Source organism: Macrobrachium rosenbergii, chromosome 24 (assembly GCF_040412425.1).
Source record: "Macrobrachium rosenbergii isolate ZJJX-2024 chromosome 24, ASM4041242v1, whole genome shotgun sequence".
Taxonomy (NCBI): Eukaryota; Metazoa; Arthropoda; class Malacostraca; order Decapoda; family Palaemonidae; genus Macrobrachium; species Macrobrachium rosenbergii.
In genome coordinates, this window is record NC_089764.1 from 33,944,510 (window position 1) to 33,966,474 (window position 21,965).

The 21,965-nt window shown below is 37.8% G+C and overlaps 1 protein-coding gene across 2 annotated transcripts in view; it reads left to right on the top strand.

Moving 5' to 3' along the window:
* Pms2 (mismatch repair endonuclease PMS2) overlaps positions 1–21,965 on the top strand; it is a 61,081-nt gene that overhangs the window by 13,986 nt on the left and 25,130 nt on the right. For both annotated transcript variants that reach the window (XM_067126458.1, XM_067126459.1), the window contains exons 3-8: positions 318–477; positions 5,312–5,517; positions 10,460–10,599; positions 11,428–11,536; positions 15,711–15,798; positions 18,718–18,833. In XM_067126458.1, the coding sequence (XP_066982559.1) occupies positions 318–477; positions 5,312–5,517; positions 10,460–10,599; positions 11,428–11,536; positions 15,711–15,798; positions 18,718–18,833 (819 nt within the window). The remainder of the gene's footprint in view (positions 1–317; positions 478–5,311; positions 5,518–10,459; positions 10,600–11,427; positions 11,537–15,710; positions 15,799–18,717; positions 18,834–21,965) is intronic.

The window sequence follows — 21,965 nt, forward strand, 5'->3', positions numbered from 1 at the left end:
CTCCACCCTGCAAGTTTCCATATTCCCCGAAGACTTTCACTTGTTAGTACCCAATTTACTCCTCAAGGTCAGCAGTAATCTTTGTTTCAGTCTCGATGTCTCGCACACCTTAATTCAGTAAAGATACTCGTTCATATTGAAAGTCAGGTATTTCAGTTCTGTCTCCCTCTTATCCATATATCATTTAGTTTTACTGTGTTTTGATGACAAAGAAAGTCTGGACCTCAGGACTTTTGCATGGGTTGTAAACTGCAGTTTTAGTGTAATCCTGTATTCAAGTGAATCAAAATATTTTTTGGTATGTTTTTTTTTTTCAGGTTGTTCTGACACTCGCTACAGCCGTGAAAGAACTTGTGGAAAACAGCATTGATGCTGGTGCGACTAGCGTGGAAATTCGACTCAGAGACCATGGCATATCCCTTGTTGAAGTCAGTGATAATGGGAGAGGAGTAGAGGAGGAGAATTTTGAAGGCTTAAGTAAGTTAGTTACATTATATTGTGACTTTTTTTTATGTTGGAAGCGTAAAAATCCCTGTACCTTGTTTAGGTAAAGTTATATGTATATAGTCTTGGAACAGTGAGGTTATACAGTTTGAATACAAAATGGAGAGACATGATACTGTTGAAGTACTCCTAAACTTTTGCTGTGGTACTTTATCATGAAGACATTTGCCATAAAATTGTTTCCTTTTGATGATTATTTTGAAGTTTATACTATACAGTGAACCCCCCGTATCTGCGGGGGATGCGTCCCACACACCCCCGTGAATAGGTCAAATCCGCGAATGCTTAAAACCCCTCTACAAACACTTAGAACTGCCCATTTTTATAGCTTACACCAAGAAAAACCCTGTAAAAATGCTTATACCTGAGTATTTTAATAGTTTTATCACAAAAAGTGTATTTATTCATGAAAATTATATGAAAATACAGTAATTAGTGAATATTTCTCAGTGAAAAATACCATGAATGGGCGAATTTTCCGCGAAAAATGGCTAGATATGTTCCACAGAGAAACCCGCGAATGCGTGAGTCCGTGAACTATGAGAACGCAAAGACGGGGGGTTTACTGTAAAGGTTAAGGTACAGTTAGAAATGCAGTATTGTGTTGTATCTTATTTGTAAATTGATATGAGATTTAGTAATGAAATGTGTACAGAAATGTTTCCAATTTGAATTGGTAGTCGGTTGGATTTAGAAGAACAAAGGACTGCGATTGTCTCTAACCCCTTCTTTTCTTTTACCTTTTGGGCTTTTCCTTTTGTCACCCCTATCTCCTTAGAACATTCTTAATAAACCTGCAACTGCACGTATTGGAAAAGAATGTGGGTAGTCCTGAATCTGAGCTGCAAGTAATAAATGGCTATTCAGGTAATTTATGACACATGGACTGTGCTGATGATGACAGTTAGGTAGACAGACTGTGACAGTCATTTACAATTCTTTACCACATAAGAACTTCCAACATTCACACTCAAATGGGGAAATTTTCCACTAGAACACACCCAGTGGCCCCTCAAGAGAACTTATCATAGAAATACAGACGTGTGATACTATAACAGGATTTTAGGACTCCTTTCTATGATCTGAGTATGACTTTTCAGGAAGTACTCGAACAATTGTATTAATTACATCTGAAGGCTTGTTTTCACAAGTTTCACAGTGCTGTCAGGCTTTACTTCGGACCAATATTGACAGCTTGAGCCCCAGTGAAGTGAACAAAAATCCCCAGACAACTCCAAACCAGTGTTTCAGGTATTTACCTTGTGAGATTCTTTTGGCAGGTCCTCTTTATCACGGGAACTTTCAGTCTTTGTTAGAAGGAGGGCTGGCCCTCAGATGCATTGGTGTGACAACAGGACTCCAACTTTTCTAAAGAGGGGATCACTGACAAAGCTGCAGGGATCCAAGGGGGTGGAGGGGCAGTCTTCATACTCGATGGGACCAACTCACAACAGCAACTGTCGGTCTCAAATATTTGTTAAGCCTTGTTAGGCCTTCAGTGGCAGACCTAGGGTGTCACTAGCCCTAGGTGACCCGTGGGTGGTATAGGCCTAGGCATGACCTAGGCTGTCATTGGCTGTTGAACCTGAAGTCAGCCTCTTGGGGGTGGAGTTTGGCACTAGATTGTTTTGCCCTGGGGTACCGCTGGAGGGTCAAAGATGGTGGCTGCCCATTAGTGAATTTCCCATGCCCCTTAGGTTTCAACAGACTTCGACTAGGTGGATCATTGTTTTCTGTCCGTTGCTTATTATCCTTGCACCTGGATCATGAGCACATTGGAGTACCATTCATTGTTTACCAGCCAATCCGAGGATTATGTGGAAGGAAGGCAGTGTGAGTGATGTCTCTTGTAAAGGGGCCTGGAAAAAGACATTAACTGAACAGGGGGAAGCCATCTTGGTTGGTGTACCACAGCAGCCTCCCGAAGGAAACGTTATTTAAATGAAATCTTAGGATATCTCCCCAAACTTGTACTTAATCTCTCTCTCTCTCTCTCTCTCTCTCTCTCTCTCTCTCTCTCTCTCTCTCTCTCTCTCTCTCTCTCTCTCTCTCACATAAAGTAGGTGTTTGGTATGAGCACCTGTTTTGGCATTTGTTTTCTGGAAGGGAAAATAAAAGAGAAGGAAAATCCATGGATATATATATATATATATATATACAGGCAGTCACCAGCTATCGGCGGGGATTCCGTTCTGATGGTGTGATGGTAACCAGAAATTGCCGATGACCAAAAATCAGCGATTTTCAGGGCTTATCAGCACCAAAAATTGCCGATTTTAGGTTATCGCCACCTCCGTTAGGTATGTATTGGCGATTTACGGTGCCGAAAATTGCCGATTTTCATTGCTAGACAAACGCTGTAAAACCGGATCGCTGATAACCGAGCCTGCCGATAACCGGGAACTGCCTGTATATATACAGTAAACCCCCCCCGTATTCGCGGACTCGCCTATTCGCGGACTCACCTGTTCACGGATTTCTGTGTGGAACATATGCTGTATACACATTATTTGCAGAAAATTCTACCTTTCGCTGTATTTTTCATTGAGAAATATTCACTATTTATTGTATTTTCATATTTTCAGACTGAATGCACTTTTTGTGATAAAACCATTAAAATACTCAGGTACCCAGGTAGTGCTAGAATTACGATAATTTGCCTCACGATAATTCGATTTTGGGATGGGGTAAGCAATTAATACCAATACAACAATATTTATAAAATATTTTAAAATTTTGTGCAGGCACAGGCAGCAGCGTACAATCAGGCAGCGAGAGAGACCAAATTACAATAGACCAACTTCTTTTCTTCCATCTCTTTATCCCATCTTCTAGTTAAAAAAGTAAAAGAGAATGATAGAAGTATTGTTAGTAACATTATGCTCTTGCGTAAATGCATACAGCCGTAAACAACCGAACGAGAAACTGTTGTTTTGCATATAACGATTCCGATAACAACAGCCGTTTTGCTTGTATTTCAACCGTCGTACGGTAGTAAACAATTACCGTAGTTATGCTACAGATGACGTTAAGTAGAATAGGACTGATATATTTTTACATTGTACCCTTATTCGGCATGGGTAAAAGATCGGCACGGAAATATACTGCTAAATTTAAGCTGCAAGTTGTAGCTAAAGCTGAGAAAACAATGTTCAAGGTACTAATGACTATAAATTATTGAGCATCGGCAACATGGATGAAACTTGACCTTAATTAAAATTGGAGAGAAAGTATTTTAATCAAAATTACTGGGCATGAAAGAACACATATTACTGCTGTTTTTACGTCGATAAATGATAAATACGTAAAACTCATATTATGATGAAATCAAGTGAAAATAGCGAATGGAATCTTGATTTTTTTTATACACAAAACAAACATGCCACCAATTAGCCAACGTCATCTATTAACAAAAAAAATAGCTAAATTAATTTCACAACGAGACATATTTAAGTTATGTTTTGACTTAAAAACACTTCGTATGACGAAAAATAACTGTGCCCCTTATAAATAAAATATCTAGATTCATTTACACTAACTAAAAGCAAGGGAAGCTCTCTGAACTGAGTTAAATACGGCGAAATAAACTTACCACATGATCGATTTCCAAACCAAAACATTGATCGCTATGATCACAAGTTATAATACAAAAGCAATATAAGAATATATGCAATACTGTACATGTATTATTGAATACAGTGAAGTAAAGCATAACATTTTAAAAGATCCATGGAAAAGATGCATATTCGTTATGTTGATTTTTGTATAATACGATATTAATATGTGAATATACAGTAGAGTACAGTATAATGTAGGGTAGGCTACTGTATATTTATATGATATACTATAGTGTAGGCTAAGCTAATTCTTGTGTGTTATTCAGTTTCTCTTTGTATTGAATTATCATAAGTAACTGCATGAACCTCCAGAATTAGCTGATATTAATAATTACTATACCGTGTATGTATAGAGTATACTTTATAGTGTAAGCTAGGCTACCATATACGTATACATTGTACTGAATACCCTAGTGTAGGCTAGGCAATATTCAAGATACGTTTTTTCCAACAAACTATTGGTTTTTTGGAACCTAACCCCACCGTAAGTAGGATAATACCTGTGTATAAGCATTTTTTTTTTTTTTTGTATGGTTGAACTATCAAAATAGGCAGTTCTAAGTATTTTTAGAAGGGTTTTAAGTATTCGAGGATTTTAGCTTATTCGCCGGGGTGTGTGTCATGCATCCCCCACAAATATGGGGGGTTTACTGTCTGTATATATGCATCAGTGATGATTGTGTACTTGAAATATATATTGTGTAACTAAACTAATCCAAAGTCCAGATGTACATGCATCATGCTTGACTTAAAAGTTTTCTGTTTATAAGTTTTGTTCCTATTAAAGTTTTTATATTGTTATGTTATCTTGAGTTTACCTTAGTAAAATTATTGATCTTACTTCCTTAATTTTTCATTTATCTATCCTTTGTCTACATAATAGGTACTTAGTGTATTTTGCTTGCACTTCTTTATAATTTTCACTGATCTATTCCTTCTCAACAAGTATTATTTATATGTGTACATATATACATAGAAAAGAATGAGACAAAATCGTTATTCGGAATTTATAATAGTTCTGCAACTCATACAAGTGTTTAAGTGCTGTACAATATTTAGAAAGGTAGTAAAGTGGATTAACAGATTGCAAAAAGGGCTTATAAAGTCCATTCTGTAGGCAGAAATGAACCTTTTGTATATATATAAAGTTGCCATTGCAAAAAATTTTGACTCATCTTTTCTAATTTCAGCTTTAAAGCATCACACTTCCAAGATACGAGATTTCGGTGATTTAGTTGGTGTAAAGACTTTTGGTTTCCGAGGCGAAGCCTTGAGCTCTCTCTGTGCGCTAAGTAGCTTGTCAGTGATTACTCGACATACCAGTGAGGATGTGGGAACAAAACTTGTGTATGATCACAATGGAAGGCTCTCTTCAAAAACACCTATGTCGAGACAGGTAAATTTTATTAGTTTATGGCTGGAGCAAAAGTTTGATGTTTGGTTTCTGTGATGTTTTGTTTGTTTGATCACAACCCCAGTAATCATATGTATGTCTATTCTGTGATGCTCCCATGCTTACCAGTCTTCTTCTGGCTTACAGACAGAATAAGGTACAATCGCCTTGCGGTCCATCTGGATCCGCAAGTATACACATCAGTCATCCTCCATACTTTTTGTGTAAACCTGTGAACAGCTCTTTGCTGTCCACTGCACATTACTAGTTCATACTCCATTCATTTCTCCATTATCAGTTATTCCAGCCTATTTCACTTAGTCTACTTAGTAGTAAGTGATAAAAGAGCGAATAACTCAGTATATTTATAGTACAATAATAATACATGCAGTACAATTCAGTACAGTAAGCAAAGCAACAATTTTAGAAATGATATAATTTCAATTACAGTACAACTATACTAGTTGACTGTAGCAGTTGGATACTGTTGGTGTAACAGCCTAACGGGGGCCAACAGTCCACATAGACACATTCTGTACTTCTTGTATTGTGCTACCCTTTAAAATCACATTAAAATTTATGTAAGGAAAGTCTCATATGTGAGTATAAATGATGAACATGAATTTTCGCACTAAATGGGACTAAAAATGGCATTACATTATGTCAAGTCTTATGGCCTTATGACTGACTTTCTACTCCAAAAAAAATTTTGGCATTTAGAGCTTTTTGGTTTTTGGAATTTCAGGTAAAGGATCTGTATTAATTGCTTTCATTACAGCAGTGGTTTGATATGCTGTTACGTATGTTTTGTGTGCTGGCAACTTTGTTTTGCACTTTGAGTATTGTGCCTTTATAGGTGCTGTGATTTTGGGTTTACAGGACATTGCACTCAGATGTGTGCAAGAAGCTTTGGAACCTTTTAGGAGCACTGGTTATTGACCTCTTTTGCCATTTAGTGGAACCACACACTCCAGTCTAATGCTCTTGCACGGCAGACCCTTTAGCTTGGGTGGTGGATGCCATGCTATTAGAGTGGTAAAATCTGGACTGCTGCACTTTTTCCCCCTTTACTCTGCTCCATAAGGTATTCCTCAACTCTTCCAGTTGTCACATGACACTGATTGAGCTGTGGTGGCTGCTCAAGGCATGGTTCCCGTTGCTCCTAGGGGTGCAGGACGATTATCGCCGCCGACTCAGCACCAGGACAAACCACCACCGGCCAACTCAACACCAGGCCAACTCAGCGCCAGGGGCAACTGAGGGCGTTGCGGCGTAACACCAGGCCAACAGCTAAAGTACAGCACTATCCTGTACACACACTTTTGTCCCCTTATGTTACTGGCAAAGGTTCGAAAATCCATAAAAAAGGGAAATTAACTTATTAATGGTCATCATTTATTAATACTCTGTAATGTAGTCTGTTTTTGAGTTTTTGTTTTATAATTTTTCAAAATTTTACTCAGATATGTTATAATAATAATTTTATTATTAGGATAAATATTTTAGGTTGTTTTCACAAAAAACATGCTTTAATTGCCGTATAAAACATTTTCATTGTGTTCATTAACACTTTAAATCTTACATTACTCACTTTTGTGGTTGTGGCAGACAAAACATACTATTCAATATAAATTTCCTTTAAAATGAGGTATGATTCATAGAAATCGTTTGGCTGGTTTTCTTTTATAAAGCGTTTTCATAGTTGGCAAACTTTAAATGCGTTTTATCATTTTTAAAAAACGGTAGCTTGGCACCTTATACACTGCGCCACTCAAATAAAATTAACTTATTAATGGTCATTTTAAAGCATAGCTTTTTAAAACCAAATAAAAGTAAATTATTAAGGATCAATTTTTAATACATAACTTTAATTTATTAACCCATGTTAGACTATTCATGTATATATACGATCGGCTACTCTTTGTCACAAAGCTATTCACATTTATAAGTTTGCCCTTTCTCGCCATAATAACAGTTTTTATTGCATTAAAATTGTTACCACATGCAAGTCCAAGTAATTCTACGTCAGTACAACACAAACTACAACATATTGAGCTAGATTATAGAATTATAATACTGTAGTATTTTGATGTCTGTTTATCATTGTTGGTGGACATGGGCGAGATTTGCAACGGTACTCTGAGACAGTGACAATTCTATTCCAAAATGTGACTATGGTAGTGCTACCGAGGCTTCTGTTTTGCCCTTAGGAGAGGTTTATCAGTAATTCCATCTACTGTAAATCCCCTATCACAGTGAATGAGAGGCCAGATATTTGATTCTTCCTTCTTATTTTCATGACATGTATTGGTAGGAGACGACCTTTGCAGATGAGTACCATTTTTTCGTAAATCCTATAAGTATAAATTACACTATATTTTTCAGTAGCTAGGAACAGTTATTTTACAGATAAGGATGGTAGGGGATGAGAGAGAGAGAGAGAGAGAGAGAGAAACTTTTTGGGCATTTATACATAAAGTCCTGTAAAAGTAAAAGGTTGATTTCGTAGTAAGCGCAAATTACTGCTATATTAATTATTTGCAACCAAGTGGTACATAATATTTATTGTCTATAAATTTTCTAATAGGTAAAACACCTTGTCAAACTTTCCCATGTGACCTTGAGAAGAAAACGGATAACAACTTATCTGGGTGGGGCACAAGGTTAGGCTGCCCCAGTGTAATTATAGGCTTATAAAGGTAACCACAGTTTGTAAATAACTTTCTGCGACAGATGTGTATCGTTTATTTAGTAGGAAATTTGTCAGGTGAAATATGATAGTTATGTTTCATGCCTTTTCTATTTCACAGGCCATTAATGTTACATCTTCAATTGCTAAGTAATACCATGCCTCAGATATGGCAGATATATGATACATAATCCAATCATTGTAGTAATTATGACATCCTTACTTATATAATGCTGGCCTGCTTTCAACTTCATAAATAAATTTGTCCATGTCGAACATCTCTTCTGCTGTCTCTTGTGGTACTGGCGTAGAGTGGCATCTGGACCCTGGTACTGTTGTAGAGGAGCCCAGAGGTCGAGCTTATCTGGCGCCGTCCTAGCAGCTGGGCACCATCATTGTCTTGTAGTCAGACAAGGTGTTACTAGTGTTCGCTGATAACTTCAACACCAGCGTTAGAAATTCCTGATGCCCACGTAACACGTCCTAACAATGCTAGTAACGCTCGTGTAGTCCAAATTAGTGGTTTTCCATTGAAAAGCATAGGAAGATACCTCACTCTCTGAAAGTCAATGTCAGATGGCATCAGCAGCGTAACGTTTTTAACGCTGGTATCCAGTCCCTTACCCTAGGTTTTTTAGACAAGAATGAGGACCTGTCCAAGCCCTGGCCTCGTTCTTTTACCATTAAGAATTTAATGGACATCTTGGCTCTGAGGAAGAAGAGAGAGTACTTTGTCCTGTCAGAGCTCTGAGGTGTTACCTGAGAAGGACTGAAAAGATCAGAGGTCCATCCAGTAACCTCTGGTGTTTAGTAAAGAATCCATCTCGTCCTCTTAACTGAGAATGCATTGTCGTTCTTCTTGAGGGACTTAATGTCTGAGGCACATTCAGGATTCAAGAGGACATTTTGCCTACTTTTAAAGTGAAAGCTCATGGCGTCAGAGCAGTATCGACCTCTAGCTTTCAGGCACAACGTGTCCCTAAATCCCATTCTCCAGTCGACCTACTGGAAGTGCAAGTCTATTTTTGCACCTCACAATTTAAAGGAGGTGGAAACAGTGCTTGATAATTGCAGTACCTTGGAACCATTATCAGTGGCTGGCATGGTATTGGGGGAAGATTCATAGGAAGCACTCTTTTTCTCCTACTATCCTTTCACCTTAGTGTAGGGTTTCGAGTTTTTGTGGAGCCTGGGGGTACAGTGTACCTGGAGTACCCACCAATCCAAGTGGATGGGTTGTGGTGTTTTCAGAGTAGGTGACAATGTTGTCTGGTTGTTTTTAATTTGGTACCGTGCCCAGGTCAAGGGCACTTTTGTATGCTTTGCTAGACATCAGGCCTATCCACTGCTGCAAAGCTTATACAGAAGTAGAGGTGACCCACGGCTGAACCACCATGCCACTGCAGGTTAAGATGAGCACCAACCAGAGGTAGTATTCACCTGCAGTACCTTTCTTACCAGGTAAGAAAACAACAAGCATTGTATCAATGCTGGCCAAATTTTCTACTTCAAAGTCATTACCATGCTTTAATGTTTTGGAGCAGAATATGTCCATGTGTTCCACCTCCATTCAGTGTGGGATTCAGCCATGTAATTAGGTAAGTTACTTACATGAAAATATTTTCATAATAAAATTAAGTTTTGTATATACTTACCAAGTAATTAACGGAATCAGAGCCAACCCTCCTCCCCTCTCATGGACATAAGGGCACAAACAAATTGAGCTTATTGACCAGGTTGTTCCTAGTGTTCCTCGTTAGTGGGTGGGGCTTGTCACCTACACAAAACGAGAGAATTGTTACCTCGAATTTTTAAAAAGGCTGTCACGTGAGGAGGAACATAACTATGTAATTACATGGTAAGTATATATGAGACCTAATTTTATTATGAAAATATATTTACACTGTATATTTTAATATGTGGAAAATGTGGGTATGTAATTTGTTTTTATGGATTTAAAAATGTAAAGTACACAAGTTTAGAATTTTTTGTGTTATACAAATTGAGCATTGGTTGAATAATTTCAAGTAAAAATGTGAAGCAAATACCTTCAGCCATAAACTCAGAATCTTAATTTACATTATATTGGGGCCATGGAGCTATGATTGCCTAAAGTGGAGTCCAGATGGCCAGTGATTTTATTTTTTGCAACAGGGTTTGGTCAACTTGAACTTAAGATATATGAAGTTTGCAAAAAAAATAGTTTCATGAAAAGTAACTTAGTCACTTACATAATTTTTGTGTGTGTTTTGAAAGGTGGGCACAACAGTTTCTTTGGAAAACTTGTTCTCAACCCTGCCTGTTCGACACAAAGAGTTCCAGAGAAATGTCAAGAAGGAGTTTGCAAAAATGGTTCAAGTACTGTATTCGTACTGCCTGATTTCTACAGGAATTCGGTATGTAAAATTTTGGTTGTTAAGGATGATGATACACGTTTCACAGATACAGAAAAAAGTCAGTCATTTGGTGTTACAAGCATATTTTGTGTATTCGGGATTAATGTTTTTGGACCTATACCATATTAGACATATAGGAATGAGGAAACTCTTGGTCTGTCATATGAGTAGTGATGGCAGTGATATTCTGTAGTGAATCTTGTGAAGTTTACCAACAGAATGATGGGAACTGCAAGAGTATGGGAATGGGTTGTAATTGTTACTCTTTGGAATGCTGTAAGAGTTGGATTAATTTGGACATTTTATTTTAATAAGAATACACTTAGGTGTGGTGCAATATTAGCAGCAATCACAGTGATATTTTAGTGGTCTTTGATAGTTCACTTATAAGACCAACAAGAAGGTGAGAGGATAAGTGATCTAATCGTTCAGAATATGTATTTGATAACTCAGAACTTACAGATGTCTCTAGCTGTGTTTCTTCAGGGAAATTAGTTGTTTAGCCTGAAAATTCAGCAGAACCTTTTCAGACTCTTTTTTGGATGGTCACACAAAATGTTTAAAGGATGCACAGTGGTTAAACATTTTTCTGCCTTATTTCAGAGCACCTGTGGTGGACCAACGTAGTTTTTGAAAGTCTGTTCTGATTGATGTCTTATTTTTATGGAATTTTGAGTGTCAGAAACTATAGTAATTAATAATACTTTTCAGAGTATTGACATGAATGTTTGACTCAAGATCACAAAGAATATTTGTTTTTTGTGAATTTTTGCAGTACACATTTATCTCTGTTAAGCCTATGTGCATTAATTTCTTTTCCTTCTTCAGAATAACTTGTACCAACCAAACAGATAAAGGTAAAAAGACGGTTGTGGTATCAACCAGTGGTCACACCAGCATCAAAGAAAATATATCATCAGTATTTGGAGCAAAACAGGTAATTGAAATTCATTGCATTTGACATAGCTTGAATTTAAGTGTTTAATTGACTCTTATAGCTTTTATTTATTAATGTATTGTAGCTAAACTTTTTTATGCTAATTGATTATTTTAGTGTAAATTGCGTTTCACAGTATAATCTAGTCTTACGGAATTTAATTTTAAAATACGTTGAAAATTGAGCCCTTTTTAAAAAGGTTTAAAAAGGCAGGTAGAGGAATTTTAAGAGAAGCTTCTTTTCTATCAAAATCTGGACTTTTTACTACATTGGAGTTTGTTATTAAACAGACTCCTCCTTTTCAATGGTATCTACCATCTTGGCAGATATATTAACCTCTTCTTTACCGAGAGTTTATTTTGGGGGTATAGGTAGTACTATCATTCATGACTATTGCATAGTACTGGGTACATGGAGGTGGTGCGCACGTACTACCAATCTTCCTCTTTCCAGCTCTAGACCGCTTATATTTCGTAAATTCGATTTGAAGGGTTTGGAGCAAAACAAATACTATTGGCACTGCCAGGCATATGATGAAGCAAAACAAACATTATTGCTGGCTATAGATTCAGACATTTTGATATATGCTGTATACATAAATACATGCACACACACATATACATATAGTCTCTCTCTCAAATAAATGATAAAAAAAATTTAGTATAGTATTTGGAAACAAGTGTCATCTATCTCTGAAATAGATGAAAATGTTATAAGGCAACACTCACTGTATTCATGCATGGGGAGTGGAAGGGAACGCCATTTCGCTTTGTGCTTTGGAACAGTATAGGTGGAGTATCTAGTAGACTCTGGATACAATTGGGTAAATCTCTCTCTCTCTCTACTTCCTTGTTAACTCATGTTGATTGATAAATCTGTGGTTGTTTCCGTCACTCTCCTCCCATTTTATATGAAATATAATTTAGGCCGTAAGCACGTTTATGTGCCAGCTTAGCAGAGGCGCATCCGTTGCAGATGCGGTTGTGTCGACGTTGAAGTTTCCACGGTTGAACAGTGGGCTCTGACGTATGCATTTGGGTCTGTCATGATCCAAACGCATGGAGAAAGTGTGATCTTTCGAACATTGAACCGATGCTGCCGGAAGTGTCCAGGTTCCGGTGAGGTATGTGCGATCACCCATGGTATATTATCTGGGGGATAGACTCTTGCAAGGCGATTGCATTGTGAGATTGGGTCTGTTTTGGTTAGTGGTGAAGTGTCAGAAGATAGCCACTGGAAAATCTGTTATTTGTCACCATAGAAAGTGTTGTCCTTACTTAAGAGAGTGACATTTTTTATGAATTATTACGGACACATACAGAGATGGAGAGATAGAGAGAGAGAGAGAGAATTACAAGAAACATTTGACCACTGATTGGCAACACTCCCCCTTCTTGTTATGTTAAATGACATGCCTGACAGCTTTTGCCTTCGACCTTCTTACAAAAGAGGAGGGGAAGAATTTGTTTGTTTACATAATACGCACATACCTCACCAAAACCTTTACACTTCTGGCAGCATCGGTTCAATGTTCGAAAGATCACACTGTCTCCATGCGCTTAGATCATGACAGACCCAAATGCACACGTCAGATCCCACTGTTCAACTGTGGAAACCTCGATGTCGACACAACCGCATCTGCAATGGATGCTGCAATGGATATAGCTTGATATATATAATATATATATATATATATATATATACAAAAACATACACACACAAAGACTACATATATCATATATATTACAAAAACATGTATACAGAGTATACAGAGTATACATGCACACATATACACACACACATATAATATCTCAAGTCATGTCAAACATTATTTGAGATTGCAGATATGTATTTAACTCGGTTCGGTAGTGAACCCAATGTTTCCGTTTGGTTAAGCGTCTTGGTAAAGAGGTTAATCTCCATTGTTAATTGCATGTAATCTCTTGAGAAGATTGTATTTTTATTCTCTGGAAAAACGTCTGCATTCATTGTTACCAGCCCTATGCTATGTTTCCTCACATCCTTATGTTGTGTTTTTATGAAATCTGAGATTAATGGTAACATTGTTGTCTCTTTAGTTTAACTTCATAGGTAGGTTGTCTTCTCAGAGACCCCTCCTTTTTTTTGCTAGACCCAGGACTAGCTGTAAGTAGTGGGTGCATGCAAGTAAATAGGAAAAGTACGGGTACAGACCCAGATCCAGTGAACATTTAATTTCTATGCCCTAACAGCTGTGCAAATTAAGTGTACCACCATGCTTTTTGTCCTGCTTTCTTTTCCTATAGATTAAGAGGGTTTTTCCTTTCCTTGACTCTGGCCTGTCTCAAGTGACTAGGGACCAGATGCAACTTATACCTCCAACTATTTATCAAAAAAATTTCAGTAGCAAGATCATGAAGAACATGGAAAATTGTCATGGAGAAGTAGGAAGTTTTATTTTTAACCTTCTCTCCTGTTCGGCTGGGTGTCAGGCTAGGACAGTAGGATGAGGTACATTCTGTCAACAGTAACAAAGCATGACTTTCAGGGAATATTGGATCGCTAGGTCAGCAGAGGGACAAGATATAAGAAATGCTTAAGAGTCTTTGAATCACCACACCAGAGAACCAGGTACAGTGGACCTCCGCCTATTTGCGGTTCTGGATTTGCGGCTTCGCCTATTCACGGATTTCTCTGTGGAACATATATACACATTATTCATGGAAAATTCGCCCCATCGTGGTATTTTTCATAGAGAAATATTCACAAATTCCTGTATTTTCATATCATATTCTTCACTAAATGCACTTTTTGTGATGAAACTATTAAAATATTCAGATATAAGCATTTTTAGAGGGTTTTATGGTGTTTTGGACCATTTTATATAAGCATTTTTAGAGGGTTTTATGGTGTTTTGAACCATCAAAGCATTTTTTTTAGGGGTTTTAAGTATTCGCGGATATGAGCTATTCGCAAATACCGGGGGGTCGACTGTATTAAAGGAACTGTTTTCAAGGATCATTAAAGCACTTCTTCATGCTGTGACATGGGCATCCAGTTGTCATTTGGTGACAGCAACTTAGGCTTGTGTAGAACAGAGACAAGCTGCAGACCTTCAGGTGATCATTTCTTATTGGGCAACCCCAGTACATTACTGCTATGAGCTTTCTGCAACTCCAGCACACTATTGCTGTGAGCCACCAGGCAACTGTTTTACAGTGGTAAACAAGACCCCTGTGAACCATTTGGCTACCATAATTCATTGGATACCTTTGGTGTCTTGAGACATTGTGTACATGACTAGACTTATTCCAACGACTTTATGGATTCGTGCAACTTCTTCCCGGCGAGAGGCCACTGCAAGCAACCATGAGAATACTGTTGGTGAGAAGCAAATCCTTAACACTCAGAGTAAAAATCATGATCACCTCTCCACTGAATTGGATTGCTTACCTTAGTAGGATCTGTTTATTCCATATCAAAACATGGCTCTTGTAACACAAATGGTATGATTTTTTCATTGTAGTTGGAATACTGCAGACACCATTCTCTTTCTAAGGGGGTTAGACAAGGTGGTCCATTACATGGGTAGGAATAGATGTCAGGACTGCAGGAGTTCCCCTTGTCACAGTTGCCATTGAGAAAAGGAAAGCAGGCTGATCCCGACAGATTAATGTTCTTGCACTCACTTTTAAAAGAGAGCCTTCTTGATCCAGCATTTTGTATCTCAGAGATTTATGGGATAAGTGAGATTTCCAAATAGTTGCTTGAAGTGGTTCCTTTTGCAGAGGTACACTAGTTGCAGTGATCTAGACCTTGTTATTGTTCAAGATACTGAAGAACTATTTGTAGTTAACAAGGCTGTGGTAAAGAAAGACAAAATGTCATTTCATATTTCATATCTTTTGGTCTCAGGTGTCAGTCAAGATCAGTAAGGAGTTGGCAGAGGATTTGGAAAATGATCAAAGATTAATATTTTGGAGCCAGCCTCCAAATTCCACCAGCAATTAACACCTTGTACTGCTGTGTGTAAGGATGTAGTAAAAGATGTGTGTCTAGATATGCTGAGGAATATTGAAATTATCTAAAAAAAATGTTTTATATTTGAAGAGAGCAAATTTATTTTATTGAAATAGTGCTGTGTGATGTTTGTGTTTATACTTTAGTGTATTGCTTTAGAAATATGTCATTTCAGGTAGCAAGTCTTCTAGAATACAAGCAAGTAGATGCCTCAAATGATGTCTTAACAGAGTATGGTATGGCTGAAATAGATATTTTAAAAGGTTTGTACAGATATTTTTTTTGAATGTTGTGCTGTGCATGCACCCAGTAGAATATTTTTCTAAATTATGTTCTGTTAGTTTGTCATTTCTTTTTGTGTCTGTCACAGACTTCCCCTTTTTACAATTATTAACTCATCTATTGGATCACTGGTAAGGATTCTGTAAGTCAAGATCTAATAGTGACTGTTTTCCCTACCTCACTGATAGTTGGCCAGTGTCTGTATAGGATTCGGGCGGATCATTTTTCATGGCTCTTGTTGTCTTGTAAGACATTCAGCAGTCTAGCGCTATGGCCAGCTTATGACTTTACCCTTACCCTCTGGTCATTTTGACGTCTGCCTTTTTATCTAACTTTTTATCTAACATTTGCTCATTTCTCTATTTCTAGAGGTGTTCTATAGAGTTCTCTCTTTCCCACTGTTTTCTTCCTTTTTATCTATGATTTTCTCCAGTTTACCTCCTCTTCTACTCATTCTGTCACTGATGATTCGACCATCCATGTTTCATTCTTCTACTCGCGTCCCTCTTATGTTGTTTTCACCCCGTCAGGTTTCTCTACCCCAAATTTTAAGTCAGGTCTGACTAAGGATCTCATGCATGAAGGAATATTTGTACTTTTTTATTTCTGCTTCTTCTCCTATCAAATTCTTTTGATTAATTATAATGAAATTTCATTGAACCTTTTCATTCCAATCGGCATTTTTGGTGATTGGATTTCTTCAATTTTGCCTTGGAGAGATCTGATAATTGGAATAGCTAAATGGATACCCATAGAAAATTGAGCTTAAATGTTTATCTGCCATATGGTCCTTTCTTCATCCCAGTTATAAAATCTTTGTTTCCCTTGTTTGTTCATATTTGGAGAATTACTCTTGTTTTGGGGTGTTTTATCTTTTCGCTTCCTCTTAGATTCTGATAAATCCAAAGGCAGTTGATTAGATCGACAGTTTCTCTGTTACGTTATTGTTACTACTGCTACTACTGTTGCTTCAATCCAAGCTGCAACGTTAGTTTGAAAAGCAGAATGCCACAAACTTCAGTACCCCTGTAAGGAAAGCAGCTCAATACAGAAGTAGTCATAAGCAAAGAATTAACTATGCAAAAGACAAAGTAAAGCATTTAATAGAAATAAAGAAAACAAAACAAGATAAATAGCAAAATAAAATAAACAAACTAAATAATAACAATAAAACATGGAGTGAGATTCATGTCAGCTTGCTCAACTAAATATTTGCTCTAAGTTTGCACTTTTGAATTTCCAACTGTTCAGGTAGAGGATTTGGAAGATCATTTTGCAATTGGGTCACAATAGGAATGAAACTTATAGAAAGGTATTTTGTTTTAAGCCTATCAAAAGAAAAATCAAAATTGTATTAATTGCATATCTAGTGATAATTGGTGGATGGTATAGTCTGGGAAGATCTGAATGCAATTGATGGTCTGAAGTATGAATTATTTTATACAGTAATCACAATTAGCTAATTGAACAATGGTACCATTTACTAAATATCAAGCTCAGAGAAGGATTAGAGCATTTTTTCAGGACAGACAAGCTTCCGAAATCTTGAAAGATTTTCTCAGCATAATGATTTCCCTGTGAAGTTGAAGAAGAGATAAATAGGATTTGTTTCTCAAAAGGAAATTTCCGACTCATTTTCGGGTATTTTAAATGAGTTGCATGTAGTTAATGGAACAATGTCAGTGAAGTGTTCCTTGTTGGAGGGTGGATATCTGATGTCCTAGACATGTTAACAATCATACTATTAGTTTTGTTAAGGTTTTACTTTATCCCCATAATTTGAAGCATGTACTGTTGTAGGTAAGTCTCTGCTAAGAGATTCTGCAACAACAGGTCTCTACTGAGCAGATGAGATCAGTGTAAAGAGAGTAACATCAACTACATCAGCAATAAATCAATAAATTTGATTTTAAAGTCAAACCACGTGTACATATATAATATAAAAATTATTGGACCAAGAACACTACCCTTGAGAACACCAGAGATCACATTCCTTCAGTCACTTTAGTGCCTATCATCAACTACTCTTTGCAGTCTGTTAGTTAAAAATTCTAAGAAAATACATCAACTGTCATGAGACCAAGTTTGAAAACAAGGGCTTTCATAACCAGAATCTATGGATTTCTGTATGATACTGGAAATTGAGAAACGAGGATGACAAGCACCCAGTCATTTTAGCTTGAAGAAAATGGGAATGAGGTATATTGAGTTTCATATTTACACTTTAATTTTAAGCACAAGACACTGTTGAGTCTGCACCAAAATTTACAGGTTTGAGAACAGCACACCATTCATGTTCCTTCGTTTTACCAGAAAGGGTTTCCTGTATAGTCAAATTACATTCATTTTCAGCTAAAACATAAACTCTCTGAGCCGCAACTCTCTATACTCTTTTATCTTGACAAGTTGCTTCTCTTTCTCTTTTCTGTAGATATTATTTTGGGCACACTTCCATTAAGTTTCAGAGAATTCCCCTATCAAGGAACCCCTCTTTCCCCTCAATGTAAATCTGTAATGCAGGGACTGCATAGTTTAGAAATTGTTACTTTCCATTTATTGTCAAACTTTGGAATTCATTTCTTTGTTACTTACTGACATTTTAATCTTCTTTCATTTAAGGGACAGGTCTTTCAGATCCTTCATGATAAGCCCCCACCTTCACCTTCCTTCCTTTCTTTTCATTTTTTGTTTGTTTCAAAGGCAGGCTAGAAAAGGGTAACAGGTTGCTCATTTATTTGGTTTTGAACTTGACAAAAAGGAAAAGTGTTCCATAATAGAATTTTGCCACTCTTTTTCCTAATAATATTGTCTTGCAAAAAGGTAGAGAAGTAGGTAAAAGAAAATAAAGTTTGACTTTGGTGGTCACAGGTAAAGATATCAGTGAATCTTTTATGTTACAGGTAACTGCTTGTTTAATATCGAAGGTTTTATATCCTCCTGTGCGCATGGACAAGGTCGATCGACTACTGATAGACAGTTTTATTTTATTAATTGCCGGCCTTGTGATCCTGCCAAGGTAACTACTGTATTGTATTATCTTACATTTATTTTATGTATTTTATCCGAGTGGTCTGACCAAGATACCTATCATGGAGCTGGACAGGGAGGAGTTTGCCTTGTTGAAAGACCTGAATATTTGCAGTGTTTTATAATAGGTGAGCATATGGTTCACAGCTCTATAATATAATAATTAGAAATATACTATTTAACTTTATTTTCTCCAAATGAACAATGATAATTATACAATGAATATAGAAATAAAATACAGTAGATTTTTTTTTAGGTGAAACTTAACCTCTATCATTTAGCTTTATCTGCGACTACTTGGTGCGGGTTCGACAAGTGTTAAAATTGAAATAATCGTTAATGAACACTCCCAATAGTTATTCCCCCACCCTTTGTAGGGTGGGGTAGGACAGCAAATGTTTCAGTTGCTCATTCTACTCTTGTCGGAAAAATTCGGTCGGAAGTGTAGACAAGTGCTCTGAATTTTGGTTTGTTTTTTCATGGTTATCGAATCAGATCGTCTAGACTGTGGTTTGTTGTTTTATTATGGATTTTTCCCAATCTTTGCTGTCAAAATCTCTTAGGTTTTGCAAGGTAAGCTCTTGCGAGATGAGATTGGTTTCTTTGAAGTACAGTACACACGAATTATGCATTGATCATCTTGTGGTAACTTATGATTTGGACAACCATTGTGATCATTGCAGGAAATGGTATTTGCAAGGGATTGAGAAGATGGTAAAGTATTCTATTAGAAGAGAGAAGGAGAGACTAAGAGTATAAAGAGAACAGCTAGTCTTGCATCGAAGTCATCCTTAGAATTAACTTCTGATCAAGAGATAGATAGGTGTATTGATTCTTCTTTAGTAGACTCACATCCTTCTGCACCCACTAAGTCAGCTCAGGGTAGTAGGTTAGATTCATTCCAGTCTCATATTGATTCTGTAAAATTTAAGATTGAATTTTTATGTAAAAAGTTTGAATCTTTTGCAGCTGATGTATCTAGTGCATTGGCAGGAACAGTGCCCCCTTGTTCCATTGGCAACTCTGTGGATGCAGCCTTGTCTGTCCCATTGGCTCCTCCTCCTGACAGGCTTCTTAGTCCCGGGGGTTCCCAAATGAGACTAACATCCCAGGATGTTCATGGACTGTGCCCTTTGTCTCCTGCCTTTGCTTCTTGGCCATGGACAAATGAAAATTGTGCTTGCCTAAAGACATTCATGGTAGGGTGAAAAGGTCAAGGCCTTTGCTTTTTTATTTAGCAATTCATCTAAACCAGGCAACCGATCGTGTTCAGCAGCGAACGATGCTGCTTTGCCTTCAGCTGCCTCAAGGAGTCCAGAGTAATGTAGGCATTCAGGTAGTAAGCTTATGCATGTAGACTCCTTTTCTGTTAATGATAGTCTGAGTTTTGATTTCAAGGCTGCAGGTATTTCCACTTCCGAGGCTTTTGTGACTTTTATGGGCTATCTTTCTGAAGCTAAGACTAAGCTTGTCAGATATTCGAGGCCACGTGAAGTGTCAAGTCCGCGCCAGGTGTATTCTAGGCCGTGGGAAGCTTCATCGAGTCCGCTCGCCACCTCAGTGAGTCTGAGGGAAGAGTAGGCGAGTCTGCAAGAGACAGTAGGCTGTAGAGTTTCTTCGGCGCTGCAGTTACTGTCTATGATGCATGAATCTTCGAATAGTAAGAGGAGTGAGGAGGTAAATGCAAGTGAACGAGTTCTTAGTGGCATCAAGGCAACAGGTCACGCTTCTCCTGTGTTGGAAGGTAATTCACCGTGGTTAAAGGGTTCTCGCCCTCCTGTGTCAGCTGGATTTTCTCAGTCGGATCTTGAGAGAGACCGTTCTCAGTTCATGTATTTACCAGAGTGGATTAGTAGAATTCTAGCGTCGGGCCTTACAAGACCATCTGGTTCTGAGGCTTCTTCAGTTGTCACAGATGAGAAAAGACTTCCCCAGCTCAACATTCTCAGCATTCTCCTACATGACCTTCAGATAAGGAAGAGGAACACCTAGAATCGGCCACTTCAGGTTTTAAGGAACTTGTTCAGTTGTGTTTGGACAAATATCCACAAATCTTTTCAGTGGAGCATTCTAATACTGCTCACTCTCTAAGAGCTTCCAGGTTGGTGTCTGATTATTCTCCTCTCCCCTCCTTTAGGCTATCAGATTCTGTACATGCGAGATTTGACTCTATTGCTAAGGCATTGCCTAAGATCTCCTCTAAAGGATCCTCTCTTTTGGTTTCCCTTCCCTTATGCTAGGAAGTCACTAGTGTATCGGACAGGGGAGGTTCTCCCCTTTTCTCCTGATCCTGCATTGGACGGCGCTTTTTTGTCCATGAGTTTTCCGACTAAGAAAGGTGCTGTTGCATCAGGCAGGTTGCATTTTTCTATTCCAGGGGCTGGGAATATGTATAAGAGTTTGACTAATGCTATTGAAATTGTACTGTGAACAGTGTTTGAAGGATTTTGGTGAACTTTTTCCTCCTTTGACCAGTGATCCTTTTGTTATAATGCTTCCCTAGACAAGGCATTTCTTGATGTGATAGGGGAGCTATCCCATGTTGTGGGTGACCCTAAAGTTTGCAGAAGAGAGCAGCTTTGCTCTCTGCTGGTTCCCTCAGTTTTGCCCTTCAGTAAACAGTCTTTAATTTCAGCACATCTTTTTGGGAAGATTATAGAAGAAAAACTGTCTATAGCCTTGAAGACAGAAGATGGAGAGTAGGTCTTTTATCCATCAGTCCCAAGCTTCTAAAGGGAAGCCTCCTGCATCTTCCTCTTCTTCTTTTAAATGTCCTTCGGGCAATGCTACCTCCTCTGCTAGGTTTTCCTTTCCTAGCACCAGAAGGATGAAAGTATCCTTTTGCCAGGAAAGTTCCAAATCCCATTCTTCAAGGGGAGGGAAGTTTATTTCCTCCTCTTATAACAAGAAAACTAAGTCTAATAAAGAATAGCTCCTTGAGCCATCAGGTACCTTTTGGGGGGCAGGTTAGGCCTCTTCACTCAAGTGTGGGAATGCATAGAGGTAGGTGCTTGGGTAGCGAAAGTACTTTTGGAAGGCTATTTCTTTCCTTTCAGGAGTTCGCCTCCTCTATTAAACCAGTCCTCTATCAGACCAGCCCATAGCCTTTCGGTCTTACAGA